The sequence below is a fragment of the Triturus cristatus genome, chromosome 9 (genome assembly GCF_964204655.1).
Source record: "Triturus cristatus chromosome 9, aTriCri1.1, whole genome shotgun sequence".
NCBI classification, from domain to species: domain Eukaryota; kingdom Metazoa; phylum Chordata; class Amphibia; order Caudata; family Salamandridae; genus Triturus; species Triturus cristatus.
The window spans coordinates 618,015,414-618,032,065 of record NC_140592.1 but is presented as its reverse complement, the minus strand read 5'-3'; the positions used below and the strand labels follow the sequence as shown (position 1 = coordinate 618,032,065).

The 16,652-nt window shown below is 43.4% G+C and overlaps 1 protein-coding gene across 2 annotated transcripts in view; it reads right to left on the bottom strand.

Moving 5' to 3' along the window:
• The window catches only part of ARHGAP35 (Rho GTPase activating protein 35), a 409,579-nt gene that overhangs the window by 33,171 nt on the left and 359,756 nt on the right, over window positions 1–16,652 (bottom strand). For both annotated transcript variants that reach the window (XR_014968680.1, XM_085625658.1), the window contains one exon: window positions 2,359–2,464. Coding sequence is in view for 1 of the 2 variants with exons in the window: in XM_085625658.1 (XP_085481784.1) it covers window positions 2,359–2,464 (106 nt within the window). In the remaining variant the exon portion in view is untranslated. The remainder of the gene's footprint in view (window positions 1–2,358; window positions 2,465–16,652) is intronic.

The window sequence follows — 16,652 nt, the reverse complement described above, 5'->3', positions numbered from 1 at the left end:
TCTCCAGCCTCTTGAAATCCCTGTCCGGGGTTGTGGTAGGGAATGCACCAGAATTTACAAGGGGCGTTGAGGTTTGTACCACCAAGCTCTCTGGGGTAGTGTGAGAAATTTGGGTTGGGCGGTGGCAGCCGGCAAACTTCCTATTCACAGGAGCCCCAGTGTTGGGCTTGGACTAAGTCCCAAGCAGGATTTCAATAAGTGCCTCATTGAAAAAGAGAAGTTGTTCTGAAGGGGATACTCCCGGCTGAAGCACTTCTGCCAAGACATTAGCCTCGACTGCCACAGAGTGCAAGCTAAGGTCCAGAACCTCAGCTGCCCTCGCCACCACCATTGCGAAGCAAGCTCCCTCCTCCGTAGCCACGGCAGGGGGAAAAAGCAAACAAATAATGAGAGAAGTATCCAGTTCACTGACTTTACCCAAATCCTCACACCAGTCCATTTGTTATTTGTAAGGTTGGTACACCTCAGGGTCCAGCGACCCCTCCTATTCCTGTCCGAGTCCTACTCCATAAGAATAGGGCTCAGGCTCCAGACTGGAAGGCATGGCACCAGAGCTAGCATTTGACAACGCCCTACGGATCAGAGTCGGAGTCCGGGATGAGAATGGGGATGGTGCTGGGAGAGTCAGACTCGGGATCGGCGTCAGCGATGGTTGAGGTTGTATGACCAGTGCCGATCCAGTTACATCAGTGGGTCCCTGGGGCTTGAATGGTGCTGGAGCCGCTGGCATGTGTCCAGTAGGGGCCTCTTCAGAACTCAAAGACGCGCTGGAGGGAGGGGGCCACCCAAATATGAGGTGCATGGCCTCATTCAATTTTTTCAATTGGGCGGGGTCCCTCTGGCTCCTGCGAAAGTCGGGGAGGAGTGGAGCCAGGCCTTGAGTGGTGACGTTCACCTGGTCTGTCAGCTGATAAGACGAGGGAAGTCGAAGCATGCTCTGACACTTTTCTTCTGTGGGACTTCCAACTTACACAAATGGCTAGACGACTTGGAGTGTGATGATGACCAAGGGCTCCGCGCACACCCCCAGTATCTTCCTCTCGACTGGGACCTCAACCGTTGTGGCAATGCACATCCAGCCGTCATAAGCTTGAGGGATCGCTCCGTCAAGGCTTCTGGGTGCGTGAAAAGGCAGACCTTTGGGTTATGGTCCTGCTCCAGGCACCTGAGGCATACAAGGTGCTGGTCTGTCACTGACATCTGTCGGTGACAGGTGCTGCAGGGCTTGAAGCTGGCCTTCTTCAATGACATTTCTGCCACACCACGAGGTAAACCAAAAAAAAGACTTTGCGTCGAAAAAGACTAGTTGAAAGGAACTAAGGGGAAGTAGATCTTCCCAGGTCTGTGCTAGCTGGCGCGGAAAGAAAAGAATGGATGTCAGCGCACCTGGGTGACGCCTATATAGTCACCCCGAACATAAATTTCCAGTGCGGACGACGCCAACAATGCCACGCGGAGCTGCAAGATGTCACCTACTGGAGCGCAGGGGTACTGCTCACAAAAAAATCCAGATCCAGTCTGACGCCTAGGGATAATTCTAAAGTAAGGAATTTGCGGCTAGAAGACTCTATAAGACATCAGCGTGCTGGGGTGGCAACGAAACAGGCACCGTGCGCAACTTCCAGCGTGGATGAAGCCACTGAGGCAACGTAGAGCTGAACGACGGCACCTACCAGAGCGCAGGAGTGCTGCTCGTCAAAAGTTTCCAGATCTAGTCTGAGGCCTGTGGATTTTTCTAAGGTGAAGAATCTGTGGATAGAAGTCTCCAACAGAAATATCAACACATTTTCTATCCAGGTTTTGATAGCAGACCAAAGTGTATTGCATTTCTGAGCAGAATATCTTTGTTTGCCTTTAATTATTTATCTGTTCAATGCAAGTTTCATTACATTCTTATAATAGTGCTGGGTCCTGCCTAGTAATGTAACAGTTAAATGTGTTCAATTGCCCAATCCATCATGTCCTAGTTTCAATACACTAATTTTTAACACAGCCATATTTACCATGCTTTTCTAGGAGTAGCATCCCTGTTTAAAGACTCTTGGGTGACAGTAAATGCGTTGTCTGTAAAATGTCCGCAGTTTACCACAGCCAAGTCTGAATTCTATCACATAACATTTTCAAACTATTGTGAAAGGTGAAACAAAACTTTCTAACTCAACATGGCTCAAAAAACAAAAAGCCAGCATATTATTGCAGAAATGCAGATTTACGCCATATATGTCCAGTCAGAAAGCATATCATGTCTGTGGAAAAACACCTCTATAATGATGTAATTACTCAATCTAGTTCACTCATAAGTTTAAACCTTATTGTAGCCAAACATCGTGTGTCTAAACGAATCTTAGACTGACTGACCTGTTCAGATGAGAAATTACATATTTGCAGAGTTCAAAATTCTCCTTTGGGAATTTCTTCAGCACCTCCTTCAGTGCATGTAGTTTTTGATCACGGTCGTTGATTTCTGGGAAAGTCAAAAAACAAAGACAGAGCCAGAACGCTTTTAAGGATAATAAAAAAGAAAAGACTTCTTTTCACAATCACGGAACTCGCCTTTTGTTTTTTTTAAATAGGGACCAGGCAGATCAAGATTTCAGAGTAGCAGTGTCACAAAGTTTGTTGGGATTGATAATTAGATTTATTTTAAAACAAAAAAAATAATAATGCTATGTCTGTCCTTGCCAACACGTGTTTTGCGATATTTAAAATGGTTTCCTCTAAGCAGATGTTCAATTTGACTCTAAAACCAAAATAAATAAAATATTACAGTAAATAGATTATTCCTACACAAATTCCAGACTTTTCATTCATATTTAAATTACATTTAATATCACTATCATCAATTTCCAATATTACTCAAGGTAGTTTTTCCTTTATGTAAATCCTTGCTAATATGTTGCAAATCCTCCACAGATGGTGAATAAGTATTATGATCATGACTATTTTATGATGAAGTGCGGAAAAGTCTATTTGATATTACAAAAGGGAATAAACTAGGAAAACCTAAAAGGAAATGAGTGATATGACTCAATGTTTACAGGTGACATGGATAAACTGAGCATCAGAATGCTAACATTTAGTAAATTATCTTTTTTCTTATGTGAATCAGTTACTGCATCAAATGTAAATCTGTAGATCAAATCAAAACTATACTTAACAAATGAGAGGATATTAGACAGAAATTTTGGATGAGTCCTCATAACCACCTTACTGGAATGAAAAGCGGTGTATGGTTCATGGGAACATAACACCAGTATTCTGCTAAGCCTGCGTGCCGATGTAATTGCAACGAGGAAAGCAATTTTTCAAGAGATGTTGCAATGACTGTTTGTGAATGGGCCTGCATGAGAGGACTATTTTGAGCTCCCAGGGAGGAGATGGATGCTTTATGTGAGGGAAAAGCTTTTTCAACCCCTCTAAAAAATCTTTGATAATGGAAATTTGGAAAAAAGATGTTTGTGAAGTACATTTTCTGTAGGCAGCAACTGCCAACAAACTAACTTTTATGAAAGAGTATTGTAAGCAGGATTTGGCCCAAAAAAGTAAGGAAGAATTGTGTCTTCTTGGCAGGTGTTTGGGTTCACGTTCTTGTCAGAACACCAAATATAAAATCCCTTCCATGTGAATGAATATGCTGATCTTTCTAAGGTCGCTTAGCTTCTATGAGAAAGTTCATGCATTCTTGTGGAAGGTTCAAATGCCCATTCAGAACTAGCTCAGGAGCCATGCTGCCAAACTCAACAAGCATTGGCATAGCCAATAGGTATCGCCTTTGAGACCTTGTAAGTAAAAATAAAAACTGAAGTATAAGACTCCAGGTTTACATTTACTTTCTTAGTTAGGATGCAGTAAATGTAAATGTGAAGTCTTACAATTCAGTTTTTTTTTTTACTTATAAGGTCCCAAAGGCGAGACCTATTGGCTATGCCAATGCTTGTTTGCACACAGCTGTTGAAAATGTTTATATAAAAAAAAAAGCATTTGCAACAACACATGAAACTGGATGTAAAAACAGAAGAAAACTACATTACTGGGATAGTCCTGGAGCAGCGAAAAGTGCCCCAACCTGAGGTGTTGTAGACAAGAGCCGAGTGAGGTGGCAGTTAGTCTCTGATATGTACAGCCTAATTGCGTGGAGTTTAGGGCAGGTCAAACAGAGCAGTTTTGGCGAGGGACCAGGAATGTAAGTAGTGCTCGTGTAAATGATGACGACGGAGCAGCTGTGGGGAGGGTAATGTAACTGGTGATGGTGTGAAACACTCCAAAACCTTTGTGTTGATTTCACGCTTAAAAAAACCTCCCAAAAACAAATCAACCCAAGAAAAATTGATGGCAGTAAAATGTATTGAAAATCCGACGGGCGGAAATGCTGTCAGGCAGTGGAGGAATCACGGACAGCCTTTTGAAGGTGCCGGAGACAGAGTTTAAGTAAGGCGCCTGCTGCCTTTTCACTTTTTTTAAGGTGCCGGTGGGCGAGTCTAAGTAAGTAAGGTGCCTGCCGCCTTTATAAAACTGAAAGCGCAGTGGAAACTAAGTGTTTATAGTGCCGGTGGCAGAGTGCAAGTTAGGTTCCTGCCCACTTTATAAAAGTGAAAGGGATTGACAAGATAACTGCACAAGGAATGTGCAGTATGCCATTGACTAAATCAGGGAGTACCTTGATGTTATCACGCGCTGTATTTGTGTGGTGGGGATAGCAGAAGCAGTGATGCGCGCACTCTGTTTAAAGGAAACGCTGCATTTGTGGCAAAGGACAGAAGCAATTTAAACAAGACAAGCCCGGCGGAGCGTGGCCCGCGCGCTTGGCGGGGGAGCGCATTCCAGGCGGGGGAGCGGACCCTTTGAAGTAGGATGCCAAACGGATTGCATGGCGGCACGATGCACGTGATTGTGCGCGTGCTCGCCATGCAATCCGCTTTTGGGAGCACTTTTGGGAGCCCCTTTACTAGAGCCTCGCTGAGCGATCGCTTACGCGATAGCCAGCGAGATCTAAAAAGGAGAGATTGGAATGAAACATCTGGCCTCCGAATTTCGGGAGAAGATCTGGGCTGCACAGCAGCTTCAGATTTAGACGCTCTAAATATGGTGAAAGCCTGTGAACCACCATTGCAGGGGTAATTTGCAGGACCAGTCGATCAATAGGGCATTCCCCAGTGTCCCTTATTGGAAGTACCTTGAGGCTAAGACCGGGCACTTTTTGTTTTCTACTGTGAGTCGAGCACCCCACATTCTAAAAATGTTTTGCACGACTTTGTCATGAAGGACCCATTCGTGGTTTTTCTGAAGGAGCCTGCTTGAACATTTTGAACACCTGGAGAGGAGTTGCGGTGATCCGCAGGTCACCGGTTATCAGCCAAATCCTAATTGTCTGGGATCGTGAGATAAAGATCTGGACCTCCTTCCCCTCTGCTAGTGGAGGTAGTACATGATTGTTATATTGTCTATCTGAACAGGCTGGAATTGTGTCTTGAAGGACGGGAGAAAAGCCTTCAATGCTAGATAAACTGCTCTTAGTTCGAGGAGATTAATGAGGCAGTCATCTCTCACGGAGACCATGTTCCCTGAATGTGAAGGTGATCCATATGCGCTGCCCATCCTAACAATGAGTAGAAGTTATGATAATGAGGATGCACTCCATCTCTTAAAACAACACCAACTTGCAAACTTAATTGAAACGTGCGTGCGACCAGTAAAGCGGATCGCCCACGAGCCGCTGATACAACTGAGTAAACCTGACAGAGCCATACATTTGTGCTCTTATTACTGATGCACTGCTAGAAGCGGGAACAACTCCCTCCGATATGTAATGTTCATCCTGGTATTCCATAGTACTCGTAATCAACCTGTACGTTTATCGTCCTTTACTGCTAATTATTTCATCTTGTTCTTCACCACAACGGAGACAGATAAGTTCAATCAGTATCTTTATTAAACATTTCCAATACTCGCTGTATGCCATTCCAGGCTTCATGCAACAGTACGTGCAGATTGACCTCCATATTTAATAAGCACACCTTGTAATATCCCAATGCATTTCGAGCCCGGAGGGCTCTTCGTCAGGGGATTCTGAAACATGAGAAATGAACAGTTTTGACTCTTTCGGAAAATAACACCCGTATCCTATCAAACTAAAAGATAATACTGTGCATAAAATCACACTGTTTGAAACACTCTCCTATTCCCCTTATTGCTGTGACTCACACTTGTTATTTACAAACTATCGCCTAATAAATCCAAATCTTCGTGCTCACCTTACCCCACGCGCTTATTCAAACCCATTCCTCTCCATGCTCTCATACATTCCCCTCCATTACCTTACTACCTGAATGTTATCACCCTCACTCCTACATATTGTCCCATTCAATCATTATTATCAAATTATTAGATTATATTAGTGATAAAACATACTTGCTTTGCACGTATTTCTTTACACAAGTATGTTTTATCATTAATATAATCTAATAATTTGATAATAATGATTGAATGGTAACACAAAGCATTGTAGTCATCTAGTAAGGTCATGAAATAGTTAGGGATCACACTGGTACTCAATTTGGTTGGGGGTTAGCGAAAACAGATAGAGACATTCCGATATTACTGTGGGGTAGGGAAAATGCATTGTGTGAATCAGAGTTTTTGAGGTAGAGGTTTGGTTATATTTCGTGAATTCTTGTGTGCGTAGCAAGAGTGATGGAGTCACGTGGGTAGCTAATTAAAACGTCTGGGCGGTACTTAAGTTAAAGCGATTCAAGAGCATTTGGACTCATTCAGCGCAAGTACGAGCAAGTACGAGGACAGAGTTGTCTGAGGAGAGATGTTGAAGTAAGTGAGACTGAAGAGGAGGGATAATATGTAGGAGTGAGGGTGATAACATTCAGGTAGTAAGGTAATGGAGGGGAATGTATGAGAGCATGGAGAGGAATGGGTTTGAATAAGCGCGTGGGGTAAGGTGAGCATGAAGATTTGGATTTATTAGGCGATAGTTTGTAAATAACAAGTGTGAGTCACAGTAATAAGGGGAATAGGAGAGTGTTTCAAACAAAGTGTGATTTTATGCACAGTATTATCTTTTAGTTTGATAGGATACGGGTGTTATTTTCCGAAAGAGTCAAAACTGTTCATTTCTCATGTTTCAGAATCCCCTGACGAAGAGCCCTCTGGGCTCGAAATGCATTGGGATATTACAAGGTGTGCTGATTAAATATGGAGGTCAATCTGCACGTACTGTTGCATGAAGCCTGGAAAGGCATACAGCGAGTATTGGAAATGTTTAATAAAGATACAGATTGAACTTATCTATCTCCGTTGTGGTGAAGAACAAGATGAAATAATTAGCAGTAAAGGACGATAAACGTACAGGTTGATTACGAGTACTATGGAATACCAGGATGAACATTACATATCGGAGGGAGTTGTTCCCGCTTCTAGCAGTGCATCAGTAATAAGAGCACAAATGTATGGCTCTGTCAGGTTTACTCATCCTAACAATGAGGCATCTGTCACTACAGTCTAAGAAGACTCTTTTTCATGAAAAGGCTGTCCTTGAAGCAGATGTGTGAGAGAGCTTCACCATTTCACAGACTGCTTTGCATTGGAGAGTGTGTGATCTTGTCCTCGCAACTGCCAGAAAATTGATCCCACTGATATTCAAGACATTCCTGAAGAGGTCACATGTGGAGACAGCCGTTTGGAGTCAGAAAAATACTCAAGGACATCGAGCAGAGATGATACTGTTCTCACTGTGGGATGAGAGATTATCATGAGAGAGTGACACTTCAGATGGATTGTTAAAAGTCTCTCCTCGTAAGGATACACTTTTGCTTGAATGGTGTCGATGGAGGCCTCCAAGTAATGTATTGATTGGACTGGAGTAGAGGTTCACTTGCTGTGAGTGATATAAAACCCCAGTCGTCGGAGAAGACCATTTGTTATCTGGTAATGCAGTTGAGCTTCACGAGGTGTTGATGCCTTGATCAGCTAGTTGTCTTTATAAGGCAGACGAAAATTTGTAGCTTGCCAATGTGTGCAGCTACCACTGCCATAACCTTTGAGAAAGTTTTAGGAGCTGATTTGAGGCCAATCTGAAGCAATCTGTACTGGTAATGACCAGGACCAACGACAAACCCCAAGAGCTTGCAGTGTTTCTTGGCTAAGAGGGCATGAAAGTATGCATCTCGGAGGTCTATCGAATAGAGCCAGTCTCCCTAGTGTATCTGGGGATAGATCTGATGTAGTGCTAACATTCGAAACTTCTCACTTGTAATCCATTTGCTGGCTAGTTTCATATCATGAATGGGTCTGAACTCGTTTCTGGGAGCTTTCTTGTTCACCAGAAAATAACGAATAAATCACCGTGCCTTGAGAGGAACAATCTCCACTGCGTGCTTCTGCAGAAGGATGTTTACTTCCAAGCGCAACATCTGCAGATGTTGATTGGATGGTTTTTGGTGCGCTATTCAGTGGAGGACTAGTAAACATGAGAGAAAACGCATTCAATACAATACTTAAAACCTAGGCACCTTATGTGATGAACTATCACTCTGTCAGGAAATGAGAGATACTTACTCCTACCATAGTGGGCAACAAAAGAGGGTAAAGTAGAGTTTAATTGTTTAGAGCCTGCTGCAGGTTTTCCACCTTGTGCATACTGGTGGCTTTTCCCTGGGCTGGTGGCGTTGTTGCGGTTGTTAAGGTCTTTACAGTTGGTTTTGTTGCCTACCTTGGTACCACTGCGGAGTTTGAACCCTCTGTAGATAAAAACATAGTTGGTAAGGCTGGTAGGTGTGCCTATGCTGTTCTGTTTTTCAAGGACTACTGCCTTCATATTCCATTTCGGACTTCATGTGGGTTATTTCATCATAAGTATGGCTGCTAAATAAGGTGGACCAGGAGAATGGGAGGTTAAGAATCCGTTGTTGGGATTTGTGTTAGAGGGCCGTATGTCTAAGCCAAGAGTTCCTTCTCAAGGCTGCACCAGACCGTACTTGTGAGCTGCCAGTAATGACATTTCAGCAGCATCACTGATTATTTGGTTGGAGATCATCATGCCCTCACTAACCACTTTGAGGGAGACCTCTCGGTTAGGTCTAGGGAGGTCTTCTGCATTTGTGTAAGGAATCCCAATAAATTGTAGTATCTGTCCAAGAAAGCCAATGCACTTGCAGCCTTCATGGTGGTAGCAGCTGTACCACAAACGTTGTGCCCCACTGAATTCAACGTTCAACTCTTCTGGTCTGGAATGCGGTCTCTTTTCTGCAAAGATAACCACAGAGTTGGTGGGGAGGAGGGGGGGGGGGGGGGGGGGGGTTGCCGAGAGTCTGAGCAGAGAACCAGTGTGTCCTGCTCTGGAAGTCTACATTTCTTTTGTAGCCTCGAAGGAGTAGATTTGGCTGAGGCCGGTGTGAGGAACAATTCAATGGCCGGCTCTTAGACATCTGGAAACAATGGCAGGAGAGGTCAGGATGCAGAACAGTAGTGCAGCTTCTTGAAAATTATAGATGTAGATGGAGTAGGAGCTGGCATCAGAATGTTCAGTTTTGAGGCCCTCCTGAAACGTGGAATGCTTCATCATTGGGTTCACCAGGATTCTTAAAAGTTAGGGTGGACTCAACTGTATTCCAGGGAGCTCTTTGCATATTAATGGGTCTGGGGAAAGCTATGTCGAAATAAAAATCCCACTTCTACTCCCAAGGTATCCCTTTATTATTGGAGTGGATGAAAAAGGATTACAACTTTAAATATAGGGGGCATGTAGGATACAATGGTCTTATGACCCTCGTGGTGCCAACATGTTTTTGCTCCACACTGATGGCAGCAGAAGGTCCAGGGCATTTCTCCGGGTTGGTTCGCTTTATTAATAGTCCCCTGGTGGTGTCCTGTTACAAAATTTTCCTTGTGTCTATCACCTTCTAATGCGTGTTGTCACGTTGTTCCCATCGGTTCATTTACCGCTTGGGTTTTTAAGGCCTGACTACAGGGTCAAACCTCCCTCCGTACTGGAGGGGTCTTTCATTTCAGAATAAGTTACAATGCCCACCACATGCCACGTTCCCCTATATGTTAGCCACATCTCACGGCTCACCAGTTTTTTTGCATGATTGCAGGGAATCATCTGGAATACCACCATATAATTACGATTGTGTATGTGTTCCTCATTTAGTATCAATATTGAGAAACTACTATGTACGGCGTAGCTTGTGCTTTAATATTAGTTCCACAGGCGTTTGACAGCTGCACCATAATACGTGTTGCAGGATTGATACAACTGTTGTATGATAGGCGATAGACGCATGGTGTTGTGTATTTGTGCATTACGCAAGGAAAATGCTACTTACCACAGTATGCATCTGTTCTTGGCATGTAGAGCTGTGGAATCTCATGCTATGCATAGATCGCCATCTAGTGTTGGGTCCGGATGTTTGCACTTTGTTTTTGTTCGAAGAAGTCTTTCCAGTCACAAGATAAGTGACTCCTCCTTTCAGTGATAGTGTGCATAGGCATCAACTCCATCCTTAAGACTGTTTTGCCGTAGAGGGTGATGATGGAGTTAGTAAGAGTAGTAAAGATATATGTCCATGTATATTGTATCTAAGTAAGATAGTTCTGCAACAGGTATAGGTTTCCGGTGAAGCGGGCGGGCGCATGAGATTCTACAGCTCTACATGCCAAGAACAGATAGATACTGTGGTAATTAGCATTTTCCGTTCGAGGCATGTGTGCTGTAGATCACATTCTATGCATAGACTATATAGCAGTTATCTCCCAAAGAGGTGGCTAACCTGTAGCTGTTGCAGCTATCTGATATAATGTATGTAAAACTGCCTGGCCCACACTAGCTTGTTGTCTAGCTAACACATCTATGCAATAGTGTTTTGTAAAGGTGTGTGGTTTAGACCATATTGCAGCTTTGCAGAGGTCATCTAAGGGTATATTTCCTAAAAATGTCATAGAGGCTCCTAGTTTGCGAATGGAATGCGCTCTAGGGAGAATGTTTAATGTGTGTTTAGCTTTAATGTAGCATATTTGAATGCACTTAACTATCCACCTTGCAATACCTGATTTTGATATTGGACTGCCTTTATGTGGTGGAGCAAAAGCAAAAAAAAGTTGCGCTGTTTTCCTGAAAGGGTTTGTCTTTCAATGTAGTATAGTAATGCTCTTTTTATGTCTAATGTGTGAAGAGCCCGTTCTGCCACTGAATCTGGTTGAGGAAAGAACACATGCAACTCAACAGATTGCTTGATATGAAAGGCAGAAATGACTTTAGGTAAAAATTTGGGGTTGGTCCTAAGAACCACTTTGTTTTGTTGTATTTTCAAAAATGGATCTTCTATGTTTAGTGTCTGAAGCTCACCCACTCTTCTCAGAGATGTGATGGCTATAAGGAAGGCTACCTTCCAAGTGAGAAATTGTAGATCACATTTGTGCAATGGCTCAAAAGGTGAATCCATGAGTCTTGTAAGAACGATGTTGAGATTCCACACTGGTGCAGGTGGAAGTCTAGAGGGAATGACTCCTAAAGTCCTCCAATAAATGCTTTAATAGCAGGTACTCTAAAAAGAGACTAATGCTGTCTGTTTTGCAGATATACAGCTATTGCAGCAAGGTGTAAGCGTATGGATGTTACGCTAAACTGGAATGCTGTAGATGTAATAGAAAACAAAAGATGTTTTGGATTGAAGCGTTGATCGGATTGAATTGATTGTTGTTACAGTAAATCACAAACCGCTTCCCTTGCTGCATAGCATGTTCTTGTGGAAGGGCGCCTAGCTTCCTTGATAATATTCATGCAGTCTGGCGGAGGATCAAGAGAACAAAACTAAGATTTCAGGTGCCAGGTTGCAAGGTTGAGATGACTGGGATCTGGATGTCTTATTTCTCCAAGGCTCTGAGTGAGAAGATTGGGAGTGAGATGTAGTTTTTGGTGAGGAACTATGGATAACTCCAACAGGGTTGTGAACCAGGGTTGACGGGCCCATGTGGGAGCAACTAGGATTAGTGTCAGGGACTACTGTCTGAGCTTCCGAACCACTCATGGAATGAGTGAGAGAGGCGGAAAAGCGTAAGCAAATATCCCTCACCATTTCATCCATAGTGCATTGCCTTTGGACAATGGATGTGGATACCTGGATGCGAAGTTTGGGCATTTTGCGTTTCAGTGGGTGGCGAACAGATCTATCTCTGGAAAGCTCCATATTAGGAAGAATGGGAGGAGTTCCCATTCGTGGATCTGTTGTCGTTGACGACTTAGCTGATCTGCAATTTGGTTGTTTATTCCTGGAAGGTGTTCTGCAAGGAGATATATTTTGTGAGGTATGGCCCATCTCCAGATGCTCTGGGCTAGCTGGGAAAGCTGGAGAGTGTGTGTTCCCCCTATTATTTTATGTAGTACATTGCTGTCACGTTGTCTGTACTAATTAGGACAGCTTTGCCTACCAGATGAAGTTGAAATGCTTTCAATGCTAGAAAAATTGCTAGTAGTTCTAGATGTTTTATGTGGAGGAGTTTTTGTTGCAGTGTCCAAATGCCCTGAATGGTATGTTTTTGAAGATGAGCTCCCCAACCAGTGAGAGATGCGTCTGCTGTCAGCACTATCTGTGGAACCGGGTCGAGGAATGGCCGCCCCTTGGAAAGGTTTTGTATGTTCCACCACTGCAGACAGCGATGGGTGTGGCCATCCACCAAAACTAGCTCTGAAAACTGACCTTGAGCCTGGTTCCACTGACGTGCTAAGCCTTCCTGTAGGGGACACATTTGGAGTCTTGCGTAAGGAACGATTAAAATGCAAGACGCCATCATTCCTAGCAATTGCATGAACACTCGAGCTGGTAACGGGTGTTGAGGCTGAAACTGAGATATTAGAGTCTGCATGTTTCAGATTCTGACTGCGTTGGGACACGCTAGAGCTTTCTGAGTGTCTATTGTGGCTCCTAGATACACTTGTGTGTTGGACGGTTGGAGATGCGAGTTGGTGAGGTTTACAGTGAACCCAAAGTGGTGAAGCAGTTGGACTGTTTTTCAAGTGTGGCGTAGGCAGCTTTGCTGCAAGTTAGCTTTTATCAGCCAATAGTTTAGGTAAGGGAAGACGTGAAATAGATGAGCTGTGACTACTGCCTGACATTTGGCGAAGACCCTGGGTGCTGTAGTTACTCTGAATGGGAGAACTTTGAACTGATAATGTTGGCCATCCACCGCAAAACGGAGATATTTTCGAGGAGCAGGGTGAATGGGAATATGGAAGTAGGCACCCTTTAAGTCCAGAGTGGACAGAAAGTCACCTTGATAAAGGAGTGGAAGCACCTGTTGGAGTGTGACCATGTTGAAGTGGTCCGACTGAATGTACAGGTTTTGTTCCCGGAGGCCTAGTATAGGGCTGAGAGAGCCGTCCTTTTTAGGAAATGAAAAGTACGGGGAGTATACCCCGATCCCCTAGTATTGTAATGGGACTTGTTCTATAGCGTGTTTTTCCAAGAGAGAAGCTCTTGCTTTAGAAGGGTAAGATGCTCTGGTGACATTGCATGTGATCTTGGAAGAATATTTGGGGGAAGTGTCTGTAAGCTCCAGGTAGTAACCATATTGAATAACTTGTAGTACCCACTTGTCTGAGGTGATTGAATTCCAGACAGGTATTAATTGAGGGAGACGTCCCCCGACAGGGGTGGAATGATCAGGGGATAGCGGAAGGAAGTCACTGTGTTGCAGTTCAAGGAAAACTCAAACTCCAAGGCAGGTAAGACCAAGAACCTTTATTCTGATCATTCACTCTCCTATCTCACAGAACTTGTAATCCCAACATTCTAACATGAACTCCCATGGAGGATACTAAGTACTAGGAATGAAGGAGGGGGGAGCGGAACGTACCATTAAAGGAATCAACTATTACAGTAAGATTACAACACATCTCCCTATGTAGGGGAATATTAACGGACTAAATAATTTTAAGAAATGTTCACAATTCTATCATTACTCCACGTCTGTCCGTTTTCCAGGCGAACTACATTCTTGCCTGTCTTATCCACCCGTAGGGGAGCACCATACTTACTCTTACCCTGGTTGCACATGAATGGGTTTCTTGACAAACACAGGAGTGTCTGTTTTAAAGTCTACATTTTTGACACCATGTTTCATATCATACCAAGACTTGTATTTTTGTTGATGTAAATCTACTTTCTCTTTGCTCTGGTTTAAATCAGGCAATACACTTTTCCCACCTCCCAACCATCTTGGATTCATTTTGGTACTAGGTTCCCTCCCTCTCAGGAACACAAAGGGAGATACTCCAGTAACACAGTTGGGAGTGGTGTGGTATGCCCATAAACACTCTCTAAGGGAATCTTCAACATTGAATCCATTTGTGATGGCTAGCTGAATGTGATCCTTCACCATGCGATTCACCCTTTCAACTAGACCATTAGCTTTCGGACAATAGAGTGCAGTCTTTTCATGCCTTATGTTAAGTTCTTCCAAGAATTCTCTCATTGTCTCAGAAACAAACTGCACCCCATTGTCTGTTACGAGATACCTTCGTAGACAAAAATGTTCTTCAAAAAGGAGATGAGATTGTTCGTTGTGGTGGATGACGTAAATTTGAAATTGACCCAATGGGAGGTGTAATCGACGAGACCGAACAAGAACCTCCTCTGAGGACCCAGAACTTCCATAGGACCAATGATGTTCATAGCCAGTTTGGTCCATGGAATCATCGGAACCTTGACAGGAGCCAAAGGGGCTTTATAAAGAACTTTACTTTTGTCACTTTTAGCACAATTGATGTATTCTTTAACTTTTAATTCGATCATGGAATCCATTTTTGGAAACCAAAAGCAGATCCTAACCTTGTTTTTTGTGAGGCTCCTGCCTAAATGCCCTTCATGGGCTAAATCAATTATTTTGTTCCCCAAATCCATGGGTGGAATGATTTTATCACCACGATATATGCGACCAGACATAAGAAATAGTTCAAGTCTCACCTCCCAAAAGTCTCTAATTATATCGGGGACTTACGAAAGCTTTTCGGGCCATCCTTTAATGAGGATTTCTTTTAGTGTCTCCATGGATTTATCTTCTTTCATGCGCCCTTGTCCCATTCATCATTTGTTAGTGAGGGTAGATGCATGGAAAAAATGGGGATATCTAAAGATTCCTCGCTATGGTTGCCCTTGAGAGGAGACCTAGATAAATAGTCAACAATCACATTTTCAGGGCCTGGTAAGTACTCTACTTTAAAGCAGAAATTTTCTAGACCTAGAACCCATTTACTTATCCGTGGAGACATATTTTGAGAATGTTTCGATGAAAACATGAAAGTTAACGGTTTGTGGTCTGTGTGTATAACAAATTTTGTTCCCCACAAGAAAATTTTAAATGGCGCACAGCCCAAAAGCATGCCAACGCCTCCCTTTCAATAACTGAGTAATTGCGTTCTGAAGAGCTAAGGGTCTGGGATGCAAATGCTATGACAGTTTCTTCCCCATCCCCTTTCCGAGAAAGCATTGCTCCTAACCCTTTACTCTATGCATCTGTAGTTAATACAGTTTTTTTTTTTTTAGGATCATACATACCTAGGGCTGGTGAATCCAAAATGCGATGTTTTATCGTTTCAACCATTTCACTGCGTTTCTTTTCCCATTCAAATACAGTGTTCTTCTTGAGAAGCTCACGTGACCCATCAGATAGATCAGAAAAATTTCTTACTAACTTGGACATATATTCCACTAATCCAAGAAAAGATTTTAGTTCATCTTTGTTCGATGGGTGCGGAGCTTCCTTGACCGCTTGAATTAAGCTGTACTTGGGCCTAAAGCCATCCTTGGAGATGGTATGCCCCAAATAGCCAACTGATGTGACTTTGATCATGCATTTATCAAGTTGAACTGTTAACCCTGCATCTGAGAGTTTGTGACACACCGTGTTGAGGGTAACATCTTGTTCTTCCTCCGTCGCCCCATACATAAGTATATCGTCCAGGAAACAGAGGGTATTTTTGACACCCCTGAGGACATGTTGCATTATTTTTTGAAAAATGGAAGCCGCTGAGGCGAAGACCGAACGGCATTCTTACAAACATATAAGCCCCAAAAGGTGAGGTAAATGCCGTCAGAGGTCTTGACTCAGGGTGTAGTTCAACCTGATGATAGGCCATGGATAAATCAATTACTGGAAAAAATACATGCCTTCCCCATGGTACTTAACATCTCATTTATATTGGGGAGAGGAAATCTCTCTACCCAAATGTTTTCATTTAAGGAGCGGAGGTCCACACGAAGACGAATACCTTGTCCATTCCCCTTATATGCAAGAACTAATGGCGCAAGCCATTCTGTAGCTTCTATGGGTTGGATGACCCCTATTTCACACAACTTATCCAACTCCATCTTGAGCGTTTCTCCAAGGCGAAGAGGTACTGGGCGTGTTTTGTGCACCACGGGCTTGGCACCTTGTCTGACTTTGATTTTGTGTTAATAATCCAAAAAGGGGGACAAGGGGCTTTATTTAAGGAGGTCCAATGTACATGCCCCAGAAGTCTATTTCCAAAACGGGGTACAGAGTTCCTCAAGTACAGGAGAGAAGAGATGAAGTAATCAGTGGAAGGCCAGGGAAATTTCCCTTGGTGGAACTAATGCTCTCACACACCCAGCAAGCTAGGTGTCATG